Source organism: Salvelinus namaycush, chromosome 11 (assembly GCF_016432855.1).
Source record: "Salvelinus namaycush isolate Seneca chromosome 11, SaNama_1.0, whole genome shotgun sequence".
Lineage (NCBI taxonomy): Eukaryota > Metazoa > Chordata > Actinopteri > Salmoniformes > Salmonidae > Salvelinus > Salvelinus namaycush.
This window is the reverse complement of record NC_052317.1, coordinates 25,954,660-25,976,638: the sequence shown is the minus strand read 5'-3', so window position 1 is coordinate 25,976,638 and position 21,979 is coordinate 25,954,660. Positions and strand designations below refer to the sequence as shown.

The following is a 21,979-nucleotide window of genomic DNA, read 5'->3' as shown; positions in this document are numbered from 1 at the left end:
TATGCCATGGTACTATACACAGTTTATTAGGTACAACCATCTAGTACCGGGTCGGACCCCCTTTGTCTCCAGAAGAGCCTGAATTGTTCAGGGTATTCTACAAGGTGTTGGAAACGTTCCACAGGGATGTTGGTCCATGCTAACGGGATGGCATCACACAGTTGCTGCAGACTGGACAGCGGTACATTCATGCAGCGACCAGCCCGTTCCATCTCATCCCAAACCTGCTCTATTGGGTTGAGATCTGCGGACTGCGCAGGCCACTCTCCTTCAAATTCTCTTATCAACAAGCTATTTTTGTCCACAGGACTGCCGCTGACTGGGTATTTTTTGTTTGTCGCACCCTTATTGATAAACTTTAGACACCGTTGTGCGTGAAAAACTCAGGAGGGCGGCCTTATCTGAAAGACTGGATCCGGCGCGTCTGGACCCGACGATCATACCATGCTCAAAGTTGTTTAGGTGACTTGTTTTACCCATTCTAATGTTCAATCAAACAGCAACTGAATGCCCCAGTGCCTGTCTGCCTGATTTTTCTATTTTAATAACCTTAAACACTGAGTTAGGAATAACTAATTTCAAAATAGGCCATTATCACCATCCTTCTTGAATGATAATTCTTCACGTTTTAACTAGTGAAATATCCAAACTGCGTCTGCATGCCAATAGTTTGATCTGAAGCAGTTTCTTGAGAATATGCATTTAGATATTCTTCAATTACTGTTTCGTGAGCGAATTAGAGCAGATGGTTTTAACAAACTTTTAACCTGTCTTGTGTTTTGTTTCAATCAAAGCATATATACATGTATCCTGCCTAGTGACGCACACTGTTGCATTCTGGCCTCATGAGAAAAGAAATGCTACTATTCAGTTTCAGCTCCTAAAGAAATCACTAGAAATTAGGTGTTTTTGGTGTAAAAGTACCATTATAAGCCTAGTATGCTGTGGTATTATAGTCAGTTCTGTTGTGTAAAATACTCATTCATCATTATGTGATCTTTTGGGACATTGATTCAGCTTCAGAAATAATTTTCCAGAAATATTTTTTACCAGCTCTGTGTATTCTCAAATTGAAAGCGCGCTCCAGCACCACTACATCCCTGCCCATTGCAAACAGCAGCAGTTTAGACAGAAGCCCCCCCCCCCCAACTTCTCATTACATTGTTCTGAATTAAGAGTCCAGCACCATATCACAGTAGCAATTCAGCTGGTTTTAACATTCTTATGGAATCAAATACTCCTTTAACATTCCTCTGGTACTTCATCTGTGATAATATTGTTCCTGACAGACATCAGTGATCAACTCTGAAAAGCAATAGATTTCCCAATGAATTCTGTGAGTGGGTGGTGGGAGGTGAGTCAAAAGTCCTCTTTTGTAGAGCCATCTTTAGTTTTTTTTGGTTGAGCAGTGACAACATCTGAACTACAGTATGTAAAGATGTCAAGGTGTGATAAGAGTGATACTATAAAACAGGATTTTCCACTCTCAATCTCCAGAAGAACCACTGAAACACTACAGGAGTGAGAGTCTAAGAAAGAAATGAAAGGAAACCATAACACATGACTAACTGAATATGTTCAAGTTTATTATTCTCTCAAAATCAGAAAACATTTAATACAACTTTTTAGTTCACAATGAAGGACAGACATACTGCAGGCAGACGCCATATCTCATGACACATACAGTATAATATATTAGACATGAAAGCTTGCAGCCAGGTCAGAATTGGCAAAAACACCAGTAGCATTAACAGCAACATCAATCTCATACTTTAATGCAGGGGTGTCTGCAGGGGTGTCTACTTCTTTGAGTAAAAAAACAAAACAACAATAATAATAATAATAAAGAGTTTATATATATATATATATAACTAATAATAATTTGTGGGGGGATACGAACTATTGATAACACAGTATGTTATCAATATACTTTAAAATGACTAAAACCAAATTGAAACTGTGTAGAATTGATAATGGACCTGCATTCATACAGAAACTTGACTGTGTCCAGCTCGCTAATAATCACTGAAATGAAAGATAGTCAGGGAGCATTGAAAATTCCCCAAACTATGGATAGAGAACTGCAAATTTTCACGGCGAGAAATATAACACATTTTCAATGCAGCCCCCCGAACCTCGTTGAATACTGAATGTGGCCCCAGGGGCAAAACACATTTTACACCCCTGCTTTAATGCATATCAGTGCATAATAAGCCAAGCCCACGGTAAAAATCTTACATAATCTCTATTTTTAGCTCGAATGTTGAGATGAACAAAAATATAGGCATAATTTAATGTACATTTTCCCAAAATAATATTACCTTTGCATCAATAACTTGAATATCATGGGATAAATTAATGCATATGAAACCCAACAGAAAAACAAGACACTCTTTGGCTTAAAATGTAAACTATAAGAGAAAAATAGGGGATTTTTGACGGGTCCCACACTTTTCTGGTACCATAATTTTGTATGTCCCGCTTGGAAACCTTGACCTACTGAACTATGAATTAGATCAAGAATTGACAATCCCAGTAAAAAAAAGCTTTATCAAAGATAGACACATTTTCTCACCTGAACAATTAATACATCACCCACCACAACATTTGAATGTTTAGAAAAATATTTCACTCCTTTCAAATACTGATTCGATTCCATGATTTCATTATTTTTATTCAATTTCTTCTTCTGTAATCAATTATCTTCAACTCAATCATTAATTCACAATGTATCAATGAATCATATTTATGATTATATACCATCTGGTAATCGTGATAATAAAAACTAAAAGTGTTATAAAAGAGTTGTTAGCAAACAATGGGTAGAATTCCTGTATTTCAGACCAGCAGAGAGCACCAGTCAGACCAGCAGAGAGCACCAGTACCTCTATCTCTCTCTCTTTCTCTCTCCCTAGATTGTTGCTTTATTGACTAAAAAATAAATCACCTTTAAACCCACAGTGTACAGTATGTTATCAAGCTGATGTGAAGTTGTTTTTCTATGCTATAGTACTGGTCTCAACGTATTTCTCAGTGACAGATATTTTCTTCTCTTGCACCACTGCGGTGTGGCTGCTGCTACAGGGTGCAGCTGTGGGAGTGGTGGTGACTTTGACAGCAGTAGCAGAAGCCTCGTTTGACCCTGCCGTGCCACACAGGGAGCTGGAGCTCAACGAGGAAGCACCACTCTGACCTCTCACTTCTACACTATGACATTTGACCTCTAACCCCTGTCCTCTCTGCAGCATGGTGACCTGGGCAGCCCCTAAGCCTGCACTGCTCCCTGCTGCCGAGGCTGACCCAGACCCGCTCTCAACAACCAGCACTTTCCTGGACCCGGACAGGCTTCCCTGTGAGAAGTTTCCTCCTGGCGATAGATGGCCTTTTCCGATCATGGTCTGGTCTGCCCCCTGTAGAACCTGGCCTCCCCGTGTAATGGTTTGGCACGTCTCTGTAATAATGTGACTTCCCCCAATAATAGTGTGGCCCGCTCCCTGTAAGACCTGGCTTGCGCCCATAACAACATGACCTTGTCCTTCCTCACTGCCAACTACTCCTACCTGCCTCTCCAGTAAAATCATGCCCTGAGAACCATGGAGCCCTCCTACCTGCACCACCCCCTGACCCATCCCTACCCCCACCTGGCTTACCGCCTGCTGGGCATGGACATAACCACCTCCCCCTCTCTGCTCCAGCAGCACCAACTGGGGCTCCACCATGCACATGGTGGGGGCAGCGGCGTAGTAAATAGGGGGCTGCTGGATGAAGAGGGTCTTGTTGGGCATCACCTTGTTCTCCTGAACCTTGCGGATGGTGGCTGATCCTTGGGCCCGAGGAACCAGGTTCTCCTGCAGGCGTGTGGAGGAGGTGGAGGAGGTGGAGGTGGTGGATGAGGTGTTCAGGGTGTTGACATTGAGAGCTGTGTCTCTATTGACCTCTGTGTGGGTGGATGTGGTAGGCTTAGGTCTAGGGGATGACACAGACATGTTGACAGTCTCCGCCTCCATAGCTATCGACCCCTGGCAGATCTTAGCCAAGGTCTTGAACTTGGGCCCCAGGTCGTTGAGGAAGTCCAGGTCGTCATCGGCCCCTAGGAGGCTGCAGCAGCCAACAGAGCCTACCGGTGACCCCTGACCTTCGTAGTCGTAGATCAGTAGGTCATCTCTCTGTTGGTCGTTCCGCGCAGCATGATTGGCCTTCTGCAAAGGTCATATGATAGGAACAGATACAGTATATTAACACATTTAATCAAAATGGCTACAATAATGCTGCCCTCAACTCCTATGTCAATGGAGTAATCCAAGAAGTTCACTTTCACCGACTCAGTATAATCTCAATACTAATGGATACACACTTTTACTGGTCTTCAAACGATCATGATCTAAGATACTCACTGCAGAGTAATACTCCTCTAGGACTCCCTCGGAGAGAGCGACCCCGTCATAAGCTCCAGCTCCATATCTGGAGAAGTGTTCATGTCCAGTCATGGTTCCTCCACCCACGCCGTAGCTCACCTTCACTCTGCCGCTGGGCTGGTGGGAGCCATGGGAATGGTTGTGCTCCCATGTGTTTATTGCGGACGGGGTGAAGCTGTCCCCGAACACTCCTCCTGCTGATCCTCCTGCAGCGCCTGCATCTCTTATTAATCCCATCCCCCCCCCGTTGTTTGCCAAGTCAACAACTTTGATGGAGCCATCTATCGCCACAGGAATTTGCAGGAGTGGAACTTCCTGTGATAGGAAATGAGTGGGCCAAATTTCAACTTGGAAATGTAACATAATAAATGTACAGTACCAGTCAAAAGTTTGGACACACCTACTCATTCAAGTTTTTTTTAAAATTTCTACTATTTTCTACATTGTAGAATAATAGTGAAGACATCAAAACTATGAAATAACGCATATGGAATCATGTAGTAACCAAATAAGTGTTAAACTTATCAAAATATATGTTATATTTGAGATTCTTCAAAGGAGCCACCCTTTGCCTTGATGACAGCTTTGCACACACACTCTTGGCATTCTCTCAACCAACTTCACCTGGAATGCTTTATCAACTGTCTTGAAGGCGTTCCCACATATGCTGAGCACTTGTTGGCTGCTTTTCCTTCATTCTGCGGTCCAACTCATCCCAAACCATCTCAATTGGGTTTCAGGTCGGATGATTGTAGAGGCCAGGTCATCTGATGCAGCACTCCATCACTATCCTTCTTGGTCAAATAGCCCTTACGCAGCCTGGAGGTGTGTTGGGTCATTGGCCTGTTGAGAAACAAATGATAGTCCCACTAAGCGCAAACCAGATGGGATTGCGTATCGCTTTAGAATGTTGTGGTAGCCATGCTGGTTAAGTGTGCCTTGAATTCTAAATAAATCACAGACAGTGTCACCAGCACCACACCCCCACACCATCACACCTCCTCCTTCATGCTTGCAATCTGAGGTGCAGTTAACTCTAATGAACTTATCCTCTGCAGCAGAGGTAACTCTGGGTCTTCCTTTCCTGTGGCCAGTTCCATCATAGCGCTTGATGGTTTTTGCGACTGCACTTGAAGAAACTTTCAAAGTTCTTCACATTTTCTGGATTGTCTTAAAGTAATAATGGAGTGTCGTTTCTCATTGCTTATTTGAGCTGTTCTTGCCATAATATGGACTTGGTCTTTTACCAAATAGGGCTATCTTCTGTATACCTATCCTATCTTGTCACAACCCAACTGATTGGCTCAAATGCATTAAGAAGGAAAGAAATTCCACAAGTTAACTTTTAACAAGGCACACCTGTTAATTGAAATGCATTCCATGTGACTACCTCATGAAGCTGGTTGAGAGAATGCCAAGAGTGTGCAAAGCTGTCATCAAGGCAAAGAGTTGCTAAATTGAAGAAACTGAAATATAAAATATTATTGATTGATTTCACACTTTTTTTTATTGAATACCCGAAACATACAATATACTTGCAGTGAAGCCGCTCAACAACTACACCATACCAGTCAGACAACAGACTCCCATTCAGAGCGACACACAGAAGCATCCAGGGTCAATGCCCTGCTCAAGGGCACGTTGACAGATCTCCCACCAATTAGTATTTGGTAGCATTGCCTTTCAATTGTTTAACTTGGCTCAAACGTTTAGGGCAGCCTTACACAAGCTTCCCACAATAAGTTGGGTGAATTTTGGCCCATTCCTCCTGACAGAGCTGGTGTAACTCAGTCAGGTTTGTAGGCATCCTTGCTCGCACACACTTTTTCAGTTCTGCCCACACATTTCCTATAGGATTGAGGCTTTGTGATGGCCACTCCAATACCTTGACTTTGTTGTCCTTAAGCCATTTTGCCACAACTTTGGATGTATGCTTGGGGTCATTGTCCATTTGGAAGACTCATTTGCAACCAAGCTTTAACTTCTTGACTGATGTCTTGAGATGTTGCTTCCAAATATCCACATAATTTTCCATCCTCATAATGCCATCTATTTTGTGAAGTGCACCAGACCCTCCTGCAGCAAAGCACCCCCACAACATGATGCTGCCACCCCCGTGCTTCACGGTTGGGATGGTTTTCTTCAGCTTGCAAGCCTCCCCCTTTTCCTCCAAACATAATGATGGTCATTATAGCCAAACAGTTCTATTTTTGTTTCATCAGACCAGAGGACATTTCTCCAAAAAATACGATCTTTGTCCCCATGTGCAGTTGCAAACCGTAGTCTGGCTTTTTTATGGCGGTTTTGGAGCAGTGGCTTCTTCCTTGCTGAGGGGCCTCTCAGGTTATGTTGATATAGGACTCGTTTTACTGTGGATATAGATACTTTTGTACCTGTTTCATCCAGCATCTTCACAAGGTCCTTTGCTGTTGTTCTGGAATTTATTTGCACTTTTCGCACCAAAGTACATTCATCTCTAGGAGACAGAACGCGTTTCCTTCCTGAGCGTTATGACGGCTGCATGGTCCCATGGTGTTTATACTTGCTTACTATTGTTTGTACAGATGAACGTGGTACCTTCAGGCTTTTGGAAATCGCTCCCAAGGATGAACCAGACTTGTGGAGGTCTACAATTTATTTTCTGAGGTCTTGGCTGATTTCTTTAGATTTTCCCATGATGTCAAGCAAAGAGGCACTGAGTTTGAAGGCAGGCCTTGAAATACATCCACAGGTACACCTCCAATTGACTCAAATGATGTCAATTAGCCCATCAGAAGCTTCTAAAGCCATGACATAATTTTCTGGAATTTTCAAGCTGTTTAAAGGCACAGTCAACTTAGTGTATGTAAACTACTGACCCACTGGAATTGTGAAGCAGTGAATTACATGTGAAATAATCCGTCTGTAAACAATTGTTGGAAAAATTACTTGTGTCATGCACACAGTATATGTCCTAACCGACTTGTCAAAACTATAGTTTGTTAACAAGAAATTTGTGGAGTGGTTAAAAAACAAATTTTAATGACTCCAACCAAAGTGTATGTAAACTTCCGACGTCAACTGTATATCTCACTAGGTCGGGTTTTTTAGTCTCCAAATATCCACTATTTGTAATGTTTCCATAATATTTGTGAATTCCTTAAGGGCACGGTGATAATAGTTTGTAGAGTGATTACCTTTACGGTCCATTGAGGTACTTAACACTGTTATAGTCTCATACCATAATGATTTGATCATTTGTTGCCTGTAAGTTCAATACATTTGTATAAATGTTTTCGAAGAGGTATGGATCATCCTGATTTGGACCATGTAGATTAATGAGCCAAATCTCTTTTTCGTCCACTTTCATATTCAAAAAGATCCACCTTCCTTGCGAATCATTCCTGACTATTTGCACATTCAGATCGAAATTGTTGTTAATTAATATCATCACACCTTTTGAGTTCCTTTGTCCATGACAGAAACATTTTTCACCACCCCATTCCTTTGTCCACGCAACTTCATCTGAGGATGTAGAGTGAGTTTCCTGTATACAGTATATGTTATATTCCTTTTCTTTTAGCCATGTAAAGACTGATCTTTTTTTATAATCTGCTAAACCATTAGTCACGCCCTGGCCTTAGTTATCTTTGTTTTCTTTATTATTTTGGTTAGGTCAGGGTGTGACATGGGGGATTTATGTGTTTTGTCTTGTCTAGGGGTTTTGTATGTTTATGGGGTGTTTTCTAGTCTAGGTGTTTGTATGTCTATGGTTGCCTAGATTGGTTCTCAATTAGAGGCAGCTGTTTATCATTGTCTCTGATTGGGAACCATATTTAGGCAGCCATATACTTTAGGGATTTCGTGGGTTATTGTCTATGTGTAAGTTGCCTGTGTCTGCACTTTTTCGTATATAGCTTCACGTTCGTTTTGTTGTTTTTTGTATAGTTTGTCAAGTGTTCTTGTTTCGATATAATAAATAGAAGAATGTATTCCCATCACGCTGCGCCTTGGTCCTCCTCTCTTCCTCCATATGATGAACGTGACAGTTACAATTATAACTGGCTATACTTATTTCACCCCTTACCTTAACTAGATCCTATTCTCAGTCTAAATTGACCATAATTAGTGCTTGTAAAGTTACTGCCATCAGAGGTATTATGACGGTCAAAATTAGAGCTTTCAAAGGTCTGATATTTAGAGTTCAAGAAATAGGTTCTAGCAATATTTGTTTTATTCCCTTGTCTGTTTGCCTGTGAGCCAATACCACAGATGTTAGAAAATTGAGACAAGATATTGTGTGTAGTAAATCTGAGTAGGTTGATGTGTATATTGGATGTGATTTAGTGAGCGTGTGTACGATGTCTGTATAAGAGTAAGACTATACTATGTGATGTCCAGATAAATAATAACTCTGCCAATTTGCATGGTTGAGTGTCTGTGTGTAACATGTAGTGCCTATAGACTTAATATTCATGATGATAATTGTAATCAATATCGTATCACCATCATAGTTGCATCATAATTACCTTTAACATCATTGAAAAACACATCCCACCATTTCCATAGCAATTGACGTTTCACATGATCATGAAAGAGACCTTGCATTACTCTAGAGACGGCTTCACTACAGTACAAATGTATTCCGTACAATATGTTATTATTCCTCAGTGCCCCTATTCTGATATCTTCCCCTTGCTTGTTGTAAACATATATAAACTTGTAGACAAATACATAAAAAAGATAGACAAACAAAAAACATATTACATTTTAAAACAGTTCTCGACAATAAAGAGAAAAGAGAGAGAGAGAGAGCGAGATCAGGTGTGTGTGTGTGTATGTATAAGTCTGTATGTGTAAGCGAGCATGTAATTGAGTATGTGTGTGTTCATATCCACTTCATATCCACTTCATTTTTACAGTTCCCATACTTTCTTTATTTCGTAACCTGAAGTCCCTGTAGAATTTAGTACAGCCATGTTGTTATGGCGCTGTCTCGGAACAGCTGTCCATCTACAAAGAGTCCACAATGAGAAAGGCACGCTTACCCGTCTCCCTTTGTTGCCTTTTTACCGGATACAGTCTCTTACGACGTTCGTTTATCTCCCTTGGTCACTGAGACCGAATTTGGTCCCTTTAAGCTCCCTTCCTCTGCTTTTGATCAGCTCCTTTTGTTGGCAGTGTTCAAATTTTGCGATGATCGGTCGGGGACCCTTGGTCTTGTCGCTCTGAGCTCCAAGTCTGTGTACTCGGTGGAAAGCCACCTTGTTTACAGTCTCCATAGGAAGTTTCAAGGCGGATTGCATAAATTCTCTGATCGCGCCCTCTGGATTATTGGATGCGTCCTCAGGAATCCCATAAAAAAATTGATTTTCACGCATGCTACGACTTTGTGTGTCTAGTAGCGTCTCCTTCATCACCCTGTTTTCCCTGAGTAGACAATCCATGTTGGAATCGTGGATTTTTACCTTGGCTGTGAGTGCCTTGTTTTCTCCTTGGAACGTGAGAATTTCACTCTGGCTAAACTCCCCCTCAGCCCTGCTACCTCCTCACACAACTTTTCCAGTGTTGCATGGATTCCAGCCAGAGCACTTGCCTCTACTTCAATGGTAAGTAAATCGTCCGTGTCTGTAGATTAATCTGTTTTACTTTTTTTTGTCGGGTTAAAGTTATTTTGTGAGGTAGTCAGATCTTTCCATGATGGAGTATGTTGTTCCTCCATAGTGTAAAGCTTTTGGTACTCGTCGATTTCCCTCAGGATCTCCTTAGTATCCAGGTTGGCACTTTACTGAAACCAGTTGATTTACGAAAAGATAACAATGAGTCTTTCCCACGATGACGACAGGTGTCTGTAGTACAGCCAACTAGCACTCGCGGAATCAACGCAAAAAATGGAACATAAACTTGCAGTCCCAGCTGTAAAGCATAACCGCGTCGTGGAATCCTTAGCAACAAAACTTTAGTTCTGATTAAAATGTATTTAATGAAAATGTTTTAATATAAACAACAAACCGAGTGTAGACAGTACAATGTTCTGTTGCGCTCTCTGATGACGTATCTGATGACGTATCTGTATACCAACCCAGCCAACTGATTGGCTGAAACGCATTAAGGAAAGAAATTTCACAAATTAGCTTTTAACAAGGCACACCTGTTAATTGAAATGCATTCCAGGTGATTACCTCATGAAGCTGGTTGAGAGAATGCCAGAGTGTGCAAAGCTGTCATCAAGGCAAAGGGTTGCTACTTTGAAGAATCTCAAATATAAAATATATTTTGATTTGTTTAACACTTTTTGGTTACTACATGATTCCATATGTGTTATTTAATAGTTGTGATGTCTTCACTATTATTCTACAATGTAGAAATTAGTAAAAAATAAGGAAAAACCCTTGAATGAGTAGGTGTGTCCAAACTTTTGACTGATACTATATGTTCAAAGATCATTCTTATTTACAACCTCTAGAAAAGTTTGATGTCATCCATTGGCAGTGCCATCATGAATAAAATACCTTGTCTTCTCCTTGTCCCTCGGTGTGATATGGAATCAGGTGTTCTTTAGTGTCAAACGGCATGGCCTTAAAGTCACCTATGGATGCCACTCCTCCACACAGACAGAACAGCAGCAGGAGGGGCACCACTGTAAACACACATTCGAAATTTCAACTAATGTTCACAAAACACAAAGCCCAAGACATGCTGTTAGGTGAGAGGTCTGAATGCCTTGGGACAAAGGGTTGTAGACATAACCCATCAATAGCTATGTTTACATTACCTTGTCGAGTGATTTGTTGTCAACATTTTGAAAGTTTGAACAGAACATTGATGCGACAATTGCATGCTATTGTGTGTTTCCATTTAACTATCTTGAGTCAATAAAAACAGCTAAACGTAATGACGTCACACCTAAAAAATATATACTCTTAGAAAAAAAGGTGCTATCTAGAACCTCAAAGGGTTCTTCAGCTGTATTAGGATAACCCTTTGACGAACCCTTTTTGGTTCCAGGTAGAACACTTTTGGTTCCAGGTAGAACCCTTTTTGATTCCAGGTCAAACCGTTTTGAGTTCCATGTAGAACCCTTTACACAGAGGGTTCTACAAGGAACCCAAAAGAGTTCTACCTGGAACCAAAAAGGGTTATCGTTTGGGGACAGCTGAAGAACCTCTTTTGAACCCTTTTTTGTAAGAGTGTAGTGTTGGGAAAAAAAGTGGTGTTTCCATTTTCCATTTAGGCAAATTGCACATTAGGCCTAATAAATTGGTGACAGTAGCTTATGCCCTCTATCTGTTTCATGTCTCAGGTAGCCCGCGAAAGCCAAAATGAACAGAATGCAATCATTTACAAAAATGTGCTATATTCAAACAACTATCCTGTGCATGGTTCGGGGCCATGGTGAAACGTTCACTCCTATAAATCTGAAATAATTGGATGGTGAAACTTTCTAGCCAATCATAAAAACAAGGCGAAGCAATTCAGGCATTCTTGAAAGCCAGGACAATCCTTGTCATGCAAAGAAAACATCATTTTCATAGTTGAAAAAAATAGATTAAGCAAGAAGTATGCTTTTAGAATGAAATGTGGAGTGGAGTTTTATAGAAGCGTAATGACATAACGTGCATCGCGTACCTTCAAAATGATTCAACAATCATAATTTACTCAAAAAACACTGTTTCCATCATCATTTGTCGCAATAAAGAACGTAGGACAAAATAAAAATCCACCCCTGTAGAACGGATAAAAATGTTGTCGATCTTTAGAAAATGTTTCCTACATGTATATCTGCCATTTCCATTACACATGTCAACATATATTTTTTGCGACATTGCTTTTGTCAAATAAACCTGGGTTAACCTTTCTGGACTACCCATCCCGGATCCGGGATATTTGTCATCAGAAACACTGACTAGCATAGCGTAGCCTAGCGTGAACGATATATAATAAAATATAATTTCATGAAATCACAAGTGCAATATTGCAAAACACAGCTTAGCCTTTTGTCGTCTCAGATTTTGAAATGATGCTTTACAGCGCAAGCAATACTTGCATTTGTGTAAATTTATCGATCGCTCGACAAAACAATAAGAACACTTAGCGTCAGGTAACTTGGTCACGAAAATCAGAAAAGCAATCAAATTAATCGTTTACCTTTGATGATCTTCGGATGGTTTCACTCACGAGACTCCCAGTTAGACAGCAAATGTTCCTTTTGATCCATAAAGATATTTTTTATATCCAAATACCTCCGTTTGATTGCTGCGTTATGCCCAGGAATCCACCGGGAAAAGCGTTCGCGACAACGCCGGAAAAAATTCCAAATTATATCCATAATGTCCACAGAAACATGTCAAACGTTGTTTATGATCCAACTTCAGGGTGTTTTTCAAATATCTATTCGATAATATATCAACCGGGACAGTTGGCTTTTCACTAGGACCGAGAGAAACAATGGCTGCCTTTCACTTTTGAGCAAAAATCACTCGAAGAGCCCCCACCTATCCACTTACGCAATGTGCCCTTTCACGCTCATTCTTCAAAATAAAAGCCTGAAACTATGTCTAAAGGCTGTTGACACCTTAGGGAAGACATAGAAAAATAAGTCTTATTGATATCCCTTTATATGGGCAATAGGAATGCATGGGAACAGAGAGGTCTCAAAAACAAGGCCACTTCCTGGTTGGATTTTCCTCAGGTTTTCGCCTGCAATATCAGTTCTGTTTAACTCACAGACAAAAAATTTAAATTTTTGGAAACTTCAGAGTGTTTTCTATCCTAATCTGACTATTATATGCATATTCTAGTTTCGGGGGCTGAGAAATAGGCAGTTTCAAATGGGTACGCCTTTTTAGCCAAAAGCGAAAACTGCGCCCCCTAGTTCTAATGGAAACCTGCCTAGTGACTTGTCTTGCCCAACTTACTAATCACTCAAAACATGTTGAAATATGTTAGTCAGCAGCATTATGAAGCAGTCTCTCCTTCTTAGATCTTTATCAAGTAGGCAGTTTGAGGAAGCCAACAGAGTATGAAGTTAACAGAGGGCTTACTCACGCAACAACAGCAGGAGGCTCAGAAGGAGCAGCAGGATGGCAGATGCTCCTAATGTGACGTCCTTGCCCGTCTCCCGGGCGAAGCAGACCTTATTGACCTGATCACAGGTGCACACAACCACGTTCAGAATCTGGATGTCAGCACAGGCCTTCCCCTGCTGGTCACTGATCTCCACAACAACCTTGTAGTGACCTGGCCACACGTGGGCATGGTCTCGTAAAATGGCAGTGGTAGCTAAAATAAATATGAGAGAGACAAAACAAACATGAATAATACAAATCTAGAAATCAAATCTATCCACCAATTCCATTCAAACACACCACAATATGTAATTTAAGTTCAGTTTACGACTGCTCTTTCTAAAACACCTTCTATCAGGCTCAACAAAATAAAGCCAAAACAGCCCCTTGATGAATCTGCTTCCTAAACCCCAAAGTCCCAGATTAGTTACGTTACCATTGAGGTGCTCCAGTGTCCACTTCTGTTTGCTGTCCCCTTGAATCACTCTGAACTTGAAGGGAGCTCCGTTGGGGAAGGTGTCCCCATCCACAGCCGTGACATACACAGCGGTGTCCCCCAGACACATGGTCGTAGCCGTAGCTGTCAGTATGGGACAGTGGTCGTTAAAGTCCTCCACCTGGATAGCTATTGTCCCTGTGGCCGTTTTGGATGGCAGATCTGGACACCAAAAGAAAATACAGAATTACATACAGACTTGACTTATTCTCTTTTAGCTCCAAGTGGAGCAAAGGTCCTAGAGTGCATCTTCAGTGACCAATGTTCTGGACAGATTTCTTGACTTCTTGATATCTTACAGAATGGCATGAGGACAAATGGATTTTTAGTATGGGTACTTGCCGGTTGTGATGGCTATTATCTTGGCGTAGTATGTTCCATTGACCAAGTATTTGGACTCCCGATCAGGGACTTTGTTCAGCTTGATCTCTGCTGTCTTTCCATCGATGATCAGCCAGTTGTCTACATCGGATTTTTTGGCATACCTGAGTAAATGATAATGACAAGAGCACACAATTAGGATCAACTAAATTATCCTTTAGTAAGATGGAGATTAACATAACATAAAATCACATCAATATTATTTACTCAGATAAAACTATATGAAAACATCTGGGACCTCACCTAACATTGGTAGCAGTCAGTAGTGTGTCACTGTCAATGGCTGTGTAGGTGGTGATGACCTTGTTAATGGTGACTGTGGTGGAGTCCTCAGAGATGGTCACCACTTTAACCATTGGCTGGAATTTGGGGCCCTCTTTTTGGTTGATCACGTTGATCTTGATGGGGTAGGTCTTACCACCGCCCGTCATACCCCCGCCTGCAACCCCTCCACCTCCTATCCCTCCACTCGTAGAGGAGGCGCCAAAGTTGTACACTGCTTTGTTGGAAACACTTATGGCAAGGTTGAGCACTTTCAGCTCCTCGTAGTCCAGTGCCTTTAGATTCAAACAGCAGGGATAAACAGTAGAATGAGTCAAGTGATACAAACAATGTTGGAATATTATGAGAATTGAGAAGACTAGTAGTTGCAAGACACTGAGGCTGGAATTACAATGAAAAGAAAATGTTCTATATGCTTTTGATTAAATTCAAGCCTGAGTCAATCTTCAATCAGAGCCCACACCTTGGTTATCATAATAATGCCTTCGTTGGTCATGGAGTCGGTAGTGATAGTGAAGTAGCCAGCTTCGTTGCCTGAGATGATGGTGAACACAGCCAGCCAGTTCTCAGTGTACATCAGGTCCAGATCAGTGGCTTTGATCCTCAGCACCTCCACATTGACCGTGTTCTCCAACACACTCCCCTCGTACTGCAAATACACATTCACACATCAAAAGTTCATACATCCCAGCAACATATGAATTTCGGGTGTCCAGCAACTGTCAAGCCAACACGTTAGCCATTGCGCCAAGAGATCTGAACTTCTCGACGAGGCTGCTAGGTGTTGGGTTATGGTTGCTACAATATTATAAATATAAAAACACTATTATACTGATTGGGTTATGTTCGCTACAATATAATAAATATAAAAACACTATTATACTGAATAGAGAATAGAAAAGTAGTGAGAGGTTGAGGTCTTACAGATTCTTTCTCCAGGGTGGGGATGTTGTCGTTGATGTCCAGGATTTTAATCACCACCTGTCCTGTTCCTGAGTTTCCACCCATTGCTCCGTTCATGTCTGAACCTTTTACAGTCAGGATGTAGGTGTCTTGGGTCTAGACAACCAAGAAATATAATAGAGCTTATAGTTAGTTACTTATTGTTGTAGATATCAACATTATTGGCTGTGAAAGTGTCAATGCATACAGTGCTGTGGTCACATCTCTCTCACCTCTCTGTCCAGCGTAGTCTGGCGAACCATGATCTCCCCAGTCTGGTAGTTGATGGCGAACATGCTATCTGAAGAACTCTTCTGCACTATGCTATAGTAAATCTGAGAGTGTGGCGTGTTCACTTCATCCGCATCTGTGGCTAAAACTTTCATGACAACGGTTTCTGGAATTGACCAAGGGAAGAGTTACTTGTGCAGTACACCAGTACTACTACTGTACTATTACTATTACCACTACTAATATTACCACCACTACCACTACCACTACCACTACCACTACCACTACCACTACAGGTGTAGGATCTATATATGAGCCAGTTTGCTACAGCAGGAAAATAATCCTGCAGCAAAAGGAAATGTGAATTATTATGTGGATTATAATGAATGCACATTTTTGTAGGGGTTTATACATATTTTATTAGGTCATTAGGTCAAATAGAGTCTGACATTTTAAAGTGGAAATTACAAACTTTAGAAGCCTTTTTAAAACTCAAATACACTAAACATTTGAATTTGCTGCTGTGAAGGTAAAATTCTCAGCAACAAAAGTGATCAAATTAAGATCGTACATCTGTACTACTATGACACCGATGACTACTACTACTATATCACTACTGTGACTATTTCACTGATTACACTGGCAATAACACTACTAATACAACAGATACAGCTTGAACCATTACCACTACTCTGGCTGCTAATTCTCATCAATTTTGATAGAAACATTTAAAATAATTGGAACATGCCTGCAGCACTGGACTCATTAACGGATCCAGATTGGCCAAAAACGAACACTGGTTGGCAGTCATTCTGGTCCTCAACGGAAATACGCAGGTCAATGTCCTTCTCTGCTTTGCTTCCATTGTTGTATGTCGCTACTCCAAGTAACTAAAAGAGAGACCATGTTAGAACATCAGACATTCATTAATTTCTTACATGTTGAACACAAGCATTCCATTCCTTGGATTAGGTTTTACTGGGTAGCTTACGTGGTAGGAAGGTATCTTCTCTCTGTCCAGAATGCCATTGATTCTGACCAGGCCTGTATTTGGGTTGACAGTGAATAGGCTCCTGGGGTTTTGGTCTGCACCGATCCCAGTCAGTGAGTAGGTCACCTTTGAAGTGTACTGCTCATCAGAGCGAATCTGTCACAAACACACATAGTAATCAGTCTTGATAGTAAAATACTATTATTATTGTAATAGTATTGATATGATAATAAGCATCGGTGAATAGCTAGGATAATACCACAAAAGCCTTTTTTTTTATTTACAGAACCTATTTTTGGAGTATAGCCTAAATGTCAAATGTACATCTGGAGATGTAGCTGAACACATGCTTTCATATCAAGGTATACTGTAGGTATGAAACTATTGATAGATGAATGGCATGTTTGAGTTGTAGAAAAGAGATACAGGCAGAATGTGTTGTTGAAAGACTTATTATTTTACGCTGCTACTCTGTTTATTATCTATGAATAGTGACTTTAATAACTCTACCTACATGTACACATTACCTCAATTACCTCGACCAACCGGTGCCCCCGCACATTAACTCTGTACCGGTACTCCCTGTATATAGCCTCGCTATTGTAATTGTACTGCTGCTCTTTAAATATTTGTTACTTTTATTTCTTTTTTTTTAACTTATGTATTTATTTAGATTTTTTTTTTTTACTTAGCAGGTATTTTTCTTAAAACTGCATTGTTGGTTAAGGGCTTGTAAGTAAGCATTTCACTACACCTGTTGAATTCGGCGCATGTGACAAATAACATTTCATTTTATTTTGATTTGTTTTGTTTTTAGACTAAACCATTGCTCAGTGACTGTAGGTATGACCGCCCATTGGGCTGTATCTCTGAGCAGCTTGTTCCTAACACAGAAATCAAACATAACGATTACACAGGTATTCCTTCACTTTAGAGTACAACATCTGGCTGACACAGATATATTGTATGCAACCAACCTGATCAGTAGAAAGCAAGACAACATTCAGCACTTCTTTGGTTCAAAGTACGGACATGGACAAACTTTCAAAGTGATAATTTTGACTAAACGCTAAAGCCCTGTATCTTCATGGATCTTATTATGCATGATTCATTCTAGACAGACAACTGACTTATCTGATGTGTAGCCTAAAGAGCTATGCCATGCTCAGACTTTTTCATGTGTCATAGTTGTCAGAAACATCTGAATCACTCCATGAGTTAGAGTAAGACGTATAGGATCAGATCATACCTTTGCGATGTACTCTTGGCTGGTGTAATCTACATTCTCCTTCAACCTCTTAGGAGGAATGATCCATTCTCTCTTCTGTCTTCTCAGCTTCAGCCCACCGCCTTCTGCTGCCACCACACATAAAAACTGCAGAAAATACAAAAGAAAAAACACAGCATTATAATATTGACTCACCACGAAGGCCTAGGGGTTTTATGCTAATGTGATAATAACACCGTAATAACACTGCATTGCTTCTAAATAACTCACAACTGCAGACTAAAAGTTGTACAATAGCTTATACATTGAGTGTACTAAACATTAGTAACATATTCTTAATATTGAGTTGCACCCCCTTTTCAGCCTTAATTTGTCACAGCATGGACTCTACAAGTTGTTGAAAGCATTCCACAAGGATGCTGGTCCATGTTGACTCCAATGCTTCTGACAGACAGTTGTGTCAAGTTGTCTAGATGTCCTTTGTGTGGTGGACCATTATTGATACACACGGGAAACTGTTGAGCGTGTAAAACTGCATTGCAGTTCTTGACACACTCAAACCAGAGTGCCTGGCACCTACTACCATACCCTGTTCAAAGGTACTTAAATATTTTGTCTTGCACATTCATCCTCTGAATGGCACACATACACAATCCATGTCTCAAAAAACCTTCTTTAACCTGTCTCCTCCCCTTCATCTACACTGATTGAAGGGCAGCTTTCAGCTGGATTCACCTGGTCAGTCTATGTCATGGAAAGAGCAGGTGTTCCTAATGTTTTGTGCACTCAGTGTAAGTTCTAGCACAATAGTTATAGCTATGTCTAAATATCATGTCATGATTGTTTCCTCAGTGTCTGTACCACTTTGTACAGATTAATGATTTAGTGCCTTCACACATTGTTATGGCAAGACAAAATAAATTCAGGAGTAAAAATAAGCTTAACAAGTCACATAATAAGTTGAATGGTTTCACTGATAGCAATGATAGTGTTTAACATGATTTTTTAATGACTAGCTCATCTCTGTACCCCACACATACAAGTATGTGTAAGGTCCCTCAATCGAGCAGTGAATTTCAAACACAGATTCAACCACAAAGACCAGGGAGGTTTTCCAATGCCTTGCAAAAAAAGCAGACATTGAATATCCCTTTGAGTATGGTGAAGCTATGAATTAACCTTTGGATGGTGTATCAATACACCCAGTCACTACAAAGATACAGGCATCCTTTCTAACTCAGTTGCCAGCCAGGAAGGAAACCTCTCAGGGATTTCAATGAGTCCAATGGTGACTTTAAAACATTTTGAGTTTAACAGCTTTGATAGGAGAAAACTGAGGATGGATCAACAACACTGTAGTTACTCCAAAATACTATCCCAATGACAGAATGAAAAGAAGGAAGCCTGTACAGAAAAAAATATTCCAAAACATTCATCCTGTTTGCAATGAGGCACTAAGGTAAAACAACAACAAAAAAATGGTAAAACAATTAACTTTATGCCCTGAATACAAAGCGTTATGTTCGGGGCTAATCCAACACAACACATCACTTAGTACCACTCTTCATATTTTCAAGCATGCTGGTGGCTGCATCATGTTATGGGTATGCTTGCCATCAGCAAGGACTAGGGAGCTTTTTTAGGATAAAAATAAATGGAATAGAGCTAAGCACAGGCAAAGTCCTACAGGAAAACCAAGTTCAGTCTGCTTTCCAACAGACACTGGGAGACAAATTCACCTTTCAGCAGGACAATAACCAAAAACACAAGGCCAAATATACACTAGAGTTGCTTACGAAGACGATATTGAATGTTCCTGAGTGGCCTAGTTACAGTTTTGACTTAAAACAGCTTGAAAATATATGGCAAGACTTGAAAATGGCTGTCTAGCAATGATCAACAAACAACTTGACAGAGCTTGAAGAATTTTATAAAGAATAATGTGCAAATATTGTACAATATTACCCAGAAAGACTCACAGCTGTAATCACAGCCAAAAGTGATTTTAACATGTATTGACTCAGGGTGTAAATACTTGTGTAAATGACATTTCAATAAAATTGCAAACATTTCTAAAAACATGTTTTCACTTTATTATCATGCGTTATTATGTGTTGATGGGTGAGATTAAATAAATTGATTTAATCCATTTGAATTCAGGCTGTAACAACAAAATGTGGAATAAGTATGAATACTTTCTGAAGGCCTAACGTGTAGTTTCTTGCCAAGGCAAATTATAATTGCATGTTTATGCCAATTCATAATCAAAGACATATGACAGGCATACTTAGAACTGAAAAGTATATAGCTTTAAGCTATTAATAGTTTTCGTTCACTGTCACAACGACAGGAAGCTGTATGTATTCAGTTTATGATAAATTCGTTATCTTCTGTATGCAGAAGACCCAATGAAAATGTTGAACAAATCATTTTCACAACATTTAAACTAGGAGAAAGTTGTGATAGTGATATCAGTGTCGATTGTTGCTGTTGATAGATATCATATTCAGTGACATTCTCTAAAATCGGAGCTAAGTTTTTCACCAGCTGTTTTTTCACTGACATTGACCAGATGTGTTCAGACTTTCTCTAGGCAAATGACCAATGGGCACCATTACGCAGCTGAACTGTTTTTGTTCTCAATCTCATGTTGTCCGTAGTCGGTGTTGCACGCGAAATATGAACGGGAGAGTAATAAAATAGCGACATATGAAGTAAATGTTCTCTTCAGATAAGTGAAGGTTACAATCCTAAAAAGAAAACTGTTTTTTCGACATTGTCATTGAGATGCTCACATCTAGGCTGGCTGAGAAGTGTCGCACCTAAAAAAAAAACAGAGCCGTTATTGCTCGTGTAGCCTATACCTAATTACCAGCACATGCTACAATATGAAAAATAAGATGTTTTACTTACCGTTAGTATGAACGGCAATAATAAAACAGTGGCTGTGGCTACACGGGCCATTGGAATGATTGTTGACTTAGGTAAAATGTTCCCCTCTTGAAGTGTAGCCTAATCCTTTAAATCTGCTGCTCAGTATTTTCTGTTGTAGCCTACATAAACTTCGGCCTATTCGAAATTGTAAACTCTTTATTCTTTTATTATACAGACTGCAACAGGCGCCGTCTCTCAACTAGTTTCACCACAGCACCGCTCATAGGCTGATTACAGAAAGGGCGAGGCAAAAGATGAAGCTTGGTTCATCGCACATAGATGGAATATTTGTGCACAGCTCACATACAGTAGATGGAGTATTTGTGCACAGCTCACATACAGTAGATGGAGTATTTGTGCACAGCTCTGACCGGGAAATATATTATTATTGTGTGACAATATAGAATGGATATCACCTATGAAAACAAATTGGTTTATTTATCACAATTGGTCACCAATATATTTCGCCTTCCAAAATGGTCCAACAAGTGAAAGTATTGCATTTAATCATTCAAACTCTCTAAAATATTTGGACTTGATCTTGAATCCAGTGCTCTCTCACTCATGTGTTAAACTTCACCTCAGGACTGTCACATTCCCAAACTGCTTTCAGCTGGGAAGGACAAGGACAACACTCAAAGAATAAGGAAAGTGTGTTGGGTCATTGTCCTGTTGAAAAACAAATGATAGTCCCACTAAGCGCAAACCAGATGGGATGGCAAATCAATGCAGAATGCGGTGGTAGCCATGCTGTTTAAGTGTGCCTTGAATTCTAAATAAATAACCAACAGTGTCACCAGCAAAGCACCCCCACTCCATCACACCTCCTCCTCAATGCTTCATGTTGGGAACCACACATGCAAAGATCATACGCTCAACTACTCTGCGTCTTACAAAGACATGGAGGTTGGAACCAAAAATCTCACATTTGGACTCATCAGATCAAAGGACAGATTTCCACTGGTTTAAATTCCATTTATCGTGTTTCTTGGCCCAAGCATGTCTCTTCTTATTATTGGTGTCCTTTAGTAG

At 40.3% G+C, this 21,979-nt stretch overlaps 1 protein-coding gene across 1 annotated transcript; it reads right to left on the bottom strand.

Moving 5' to 3' along the window:
- Positions 1 to 1,565: 1,565 nt before the first annotated feature.
- On the bottom strand, positions 1,566 to 21,200 carry LOC120055307 (desmoglein-2-like). Its single transcript, XM_039003183.1, has 15 exons — positions 20,927 to 21,200; positions 18,035 to 18,160; positions 16,786 to 16,941; positions 16,530 to 16,684; positions 16,426 to 16,445; positions 15,797 to 15,960; positions 15,546 to 15,680; positions 15,085 to 15,270; positions 14,583 to 14,896; positions 14,301 to 14,443; positions 13,899 to 14,120; positions 13,443 to 13,676; positions 10,907 to 11,034; positions 4,395 to 4,730; positions 1,566 to 4,199 (listed from the first exon to the last, which is right to left on the bottom strand). Exons 1-15 carry the CDS (start codon positions 20,975 to 20,977, stop codon positions 3,000 to 3,002), a joined length of 3,570 nt encoding a protein of 1,189 aa, XP_038859111.1. The 5' UTR covers positions 20,978 to 21,200; the 3' UTR covers positions 1,566 to 2,999.
- Positions 21,201 to 21,979: the final 779 nt, after the last annotated feature.

Excerpts from the sequence above, each read along its gene's own strand:
- LOC120055307 (XM_039003183.1), bottom strand. The coding sequence starts at position 20,977 with ATGGCCCGTGTAGCCACAGCCACTGTTTTATTATTGCCGTTCATACTA. Across the intron at positions 18,161-20,926 it reads TATTGCCGTTCATACTAACG|TTTTTATGTGTGGTGGCAGC; the intron begins GTAAGTAAAACA and ends TATTTTCTGCAG. Across the intron at positions 4,200-4,394 it reads TAGAGGAGTATTACTCTGCA|AAGGCCAATCATGCTGCGCG; the intron begins GTGAGTATCTTA and ends TGACCTTTGCAG.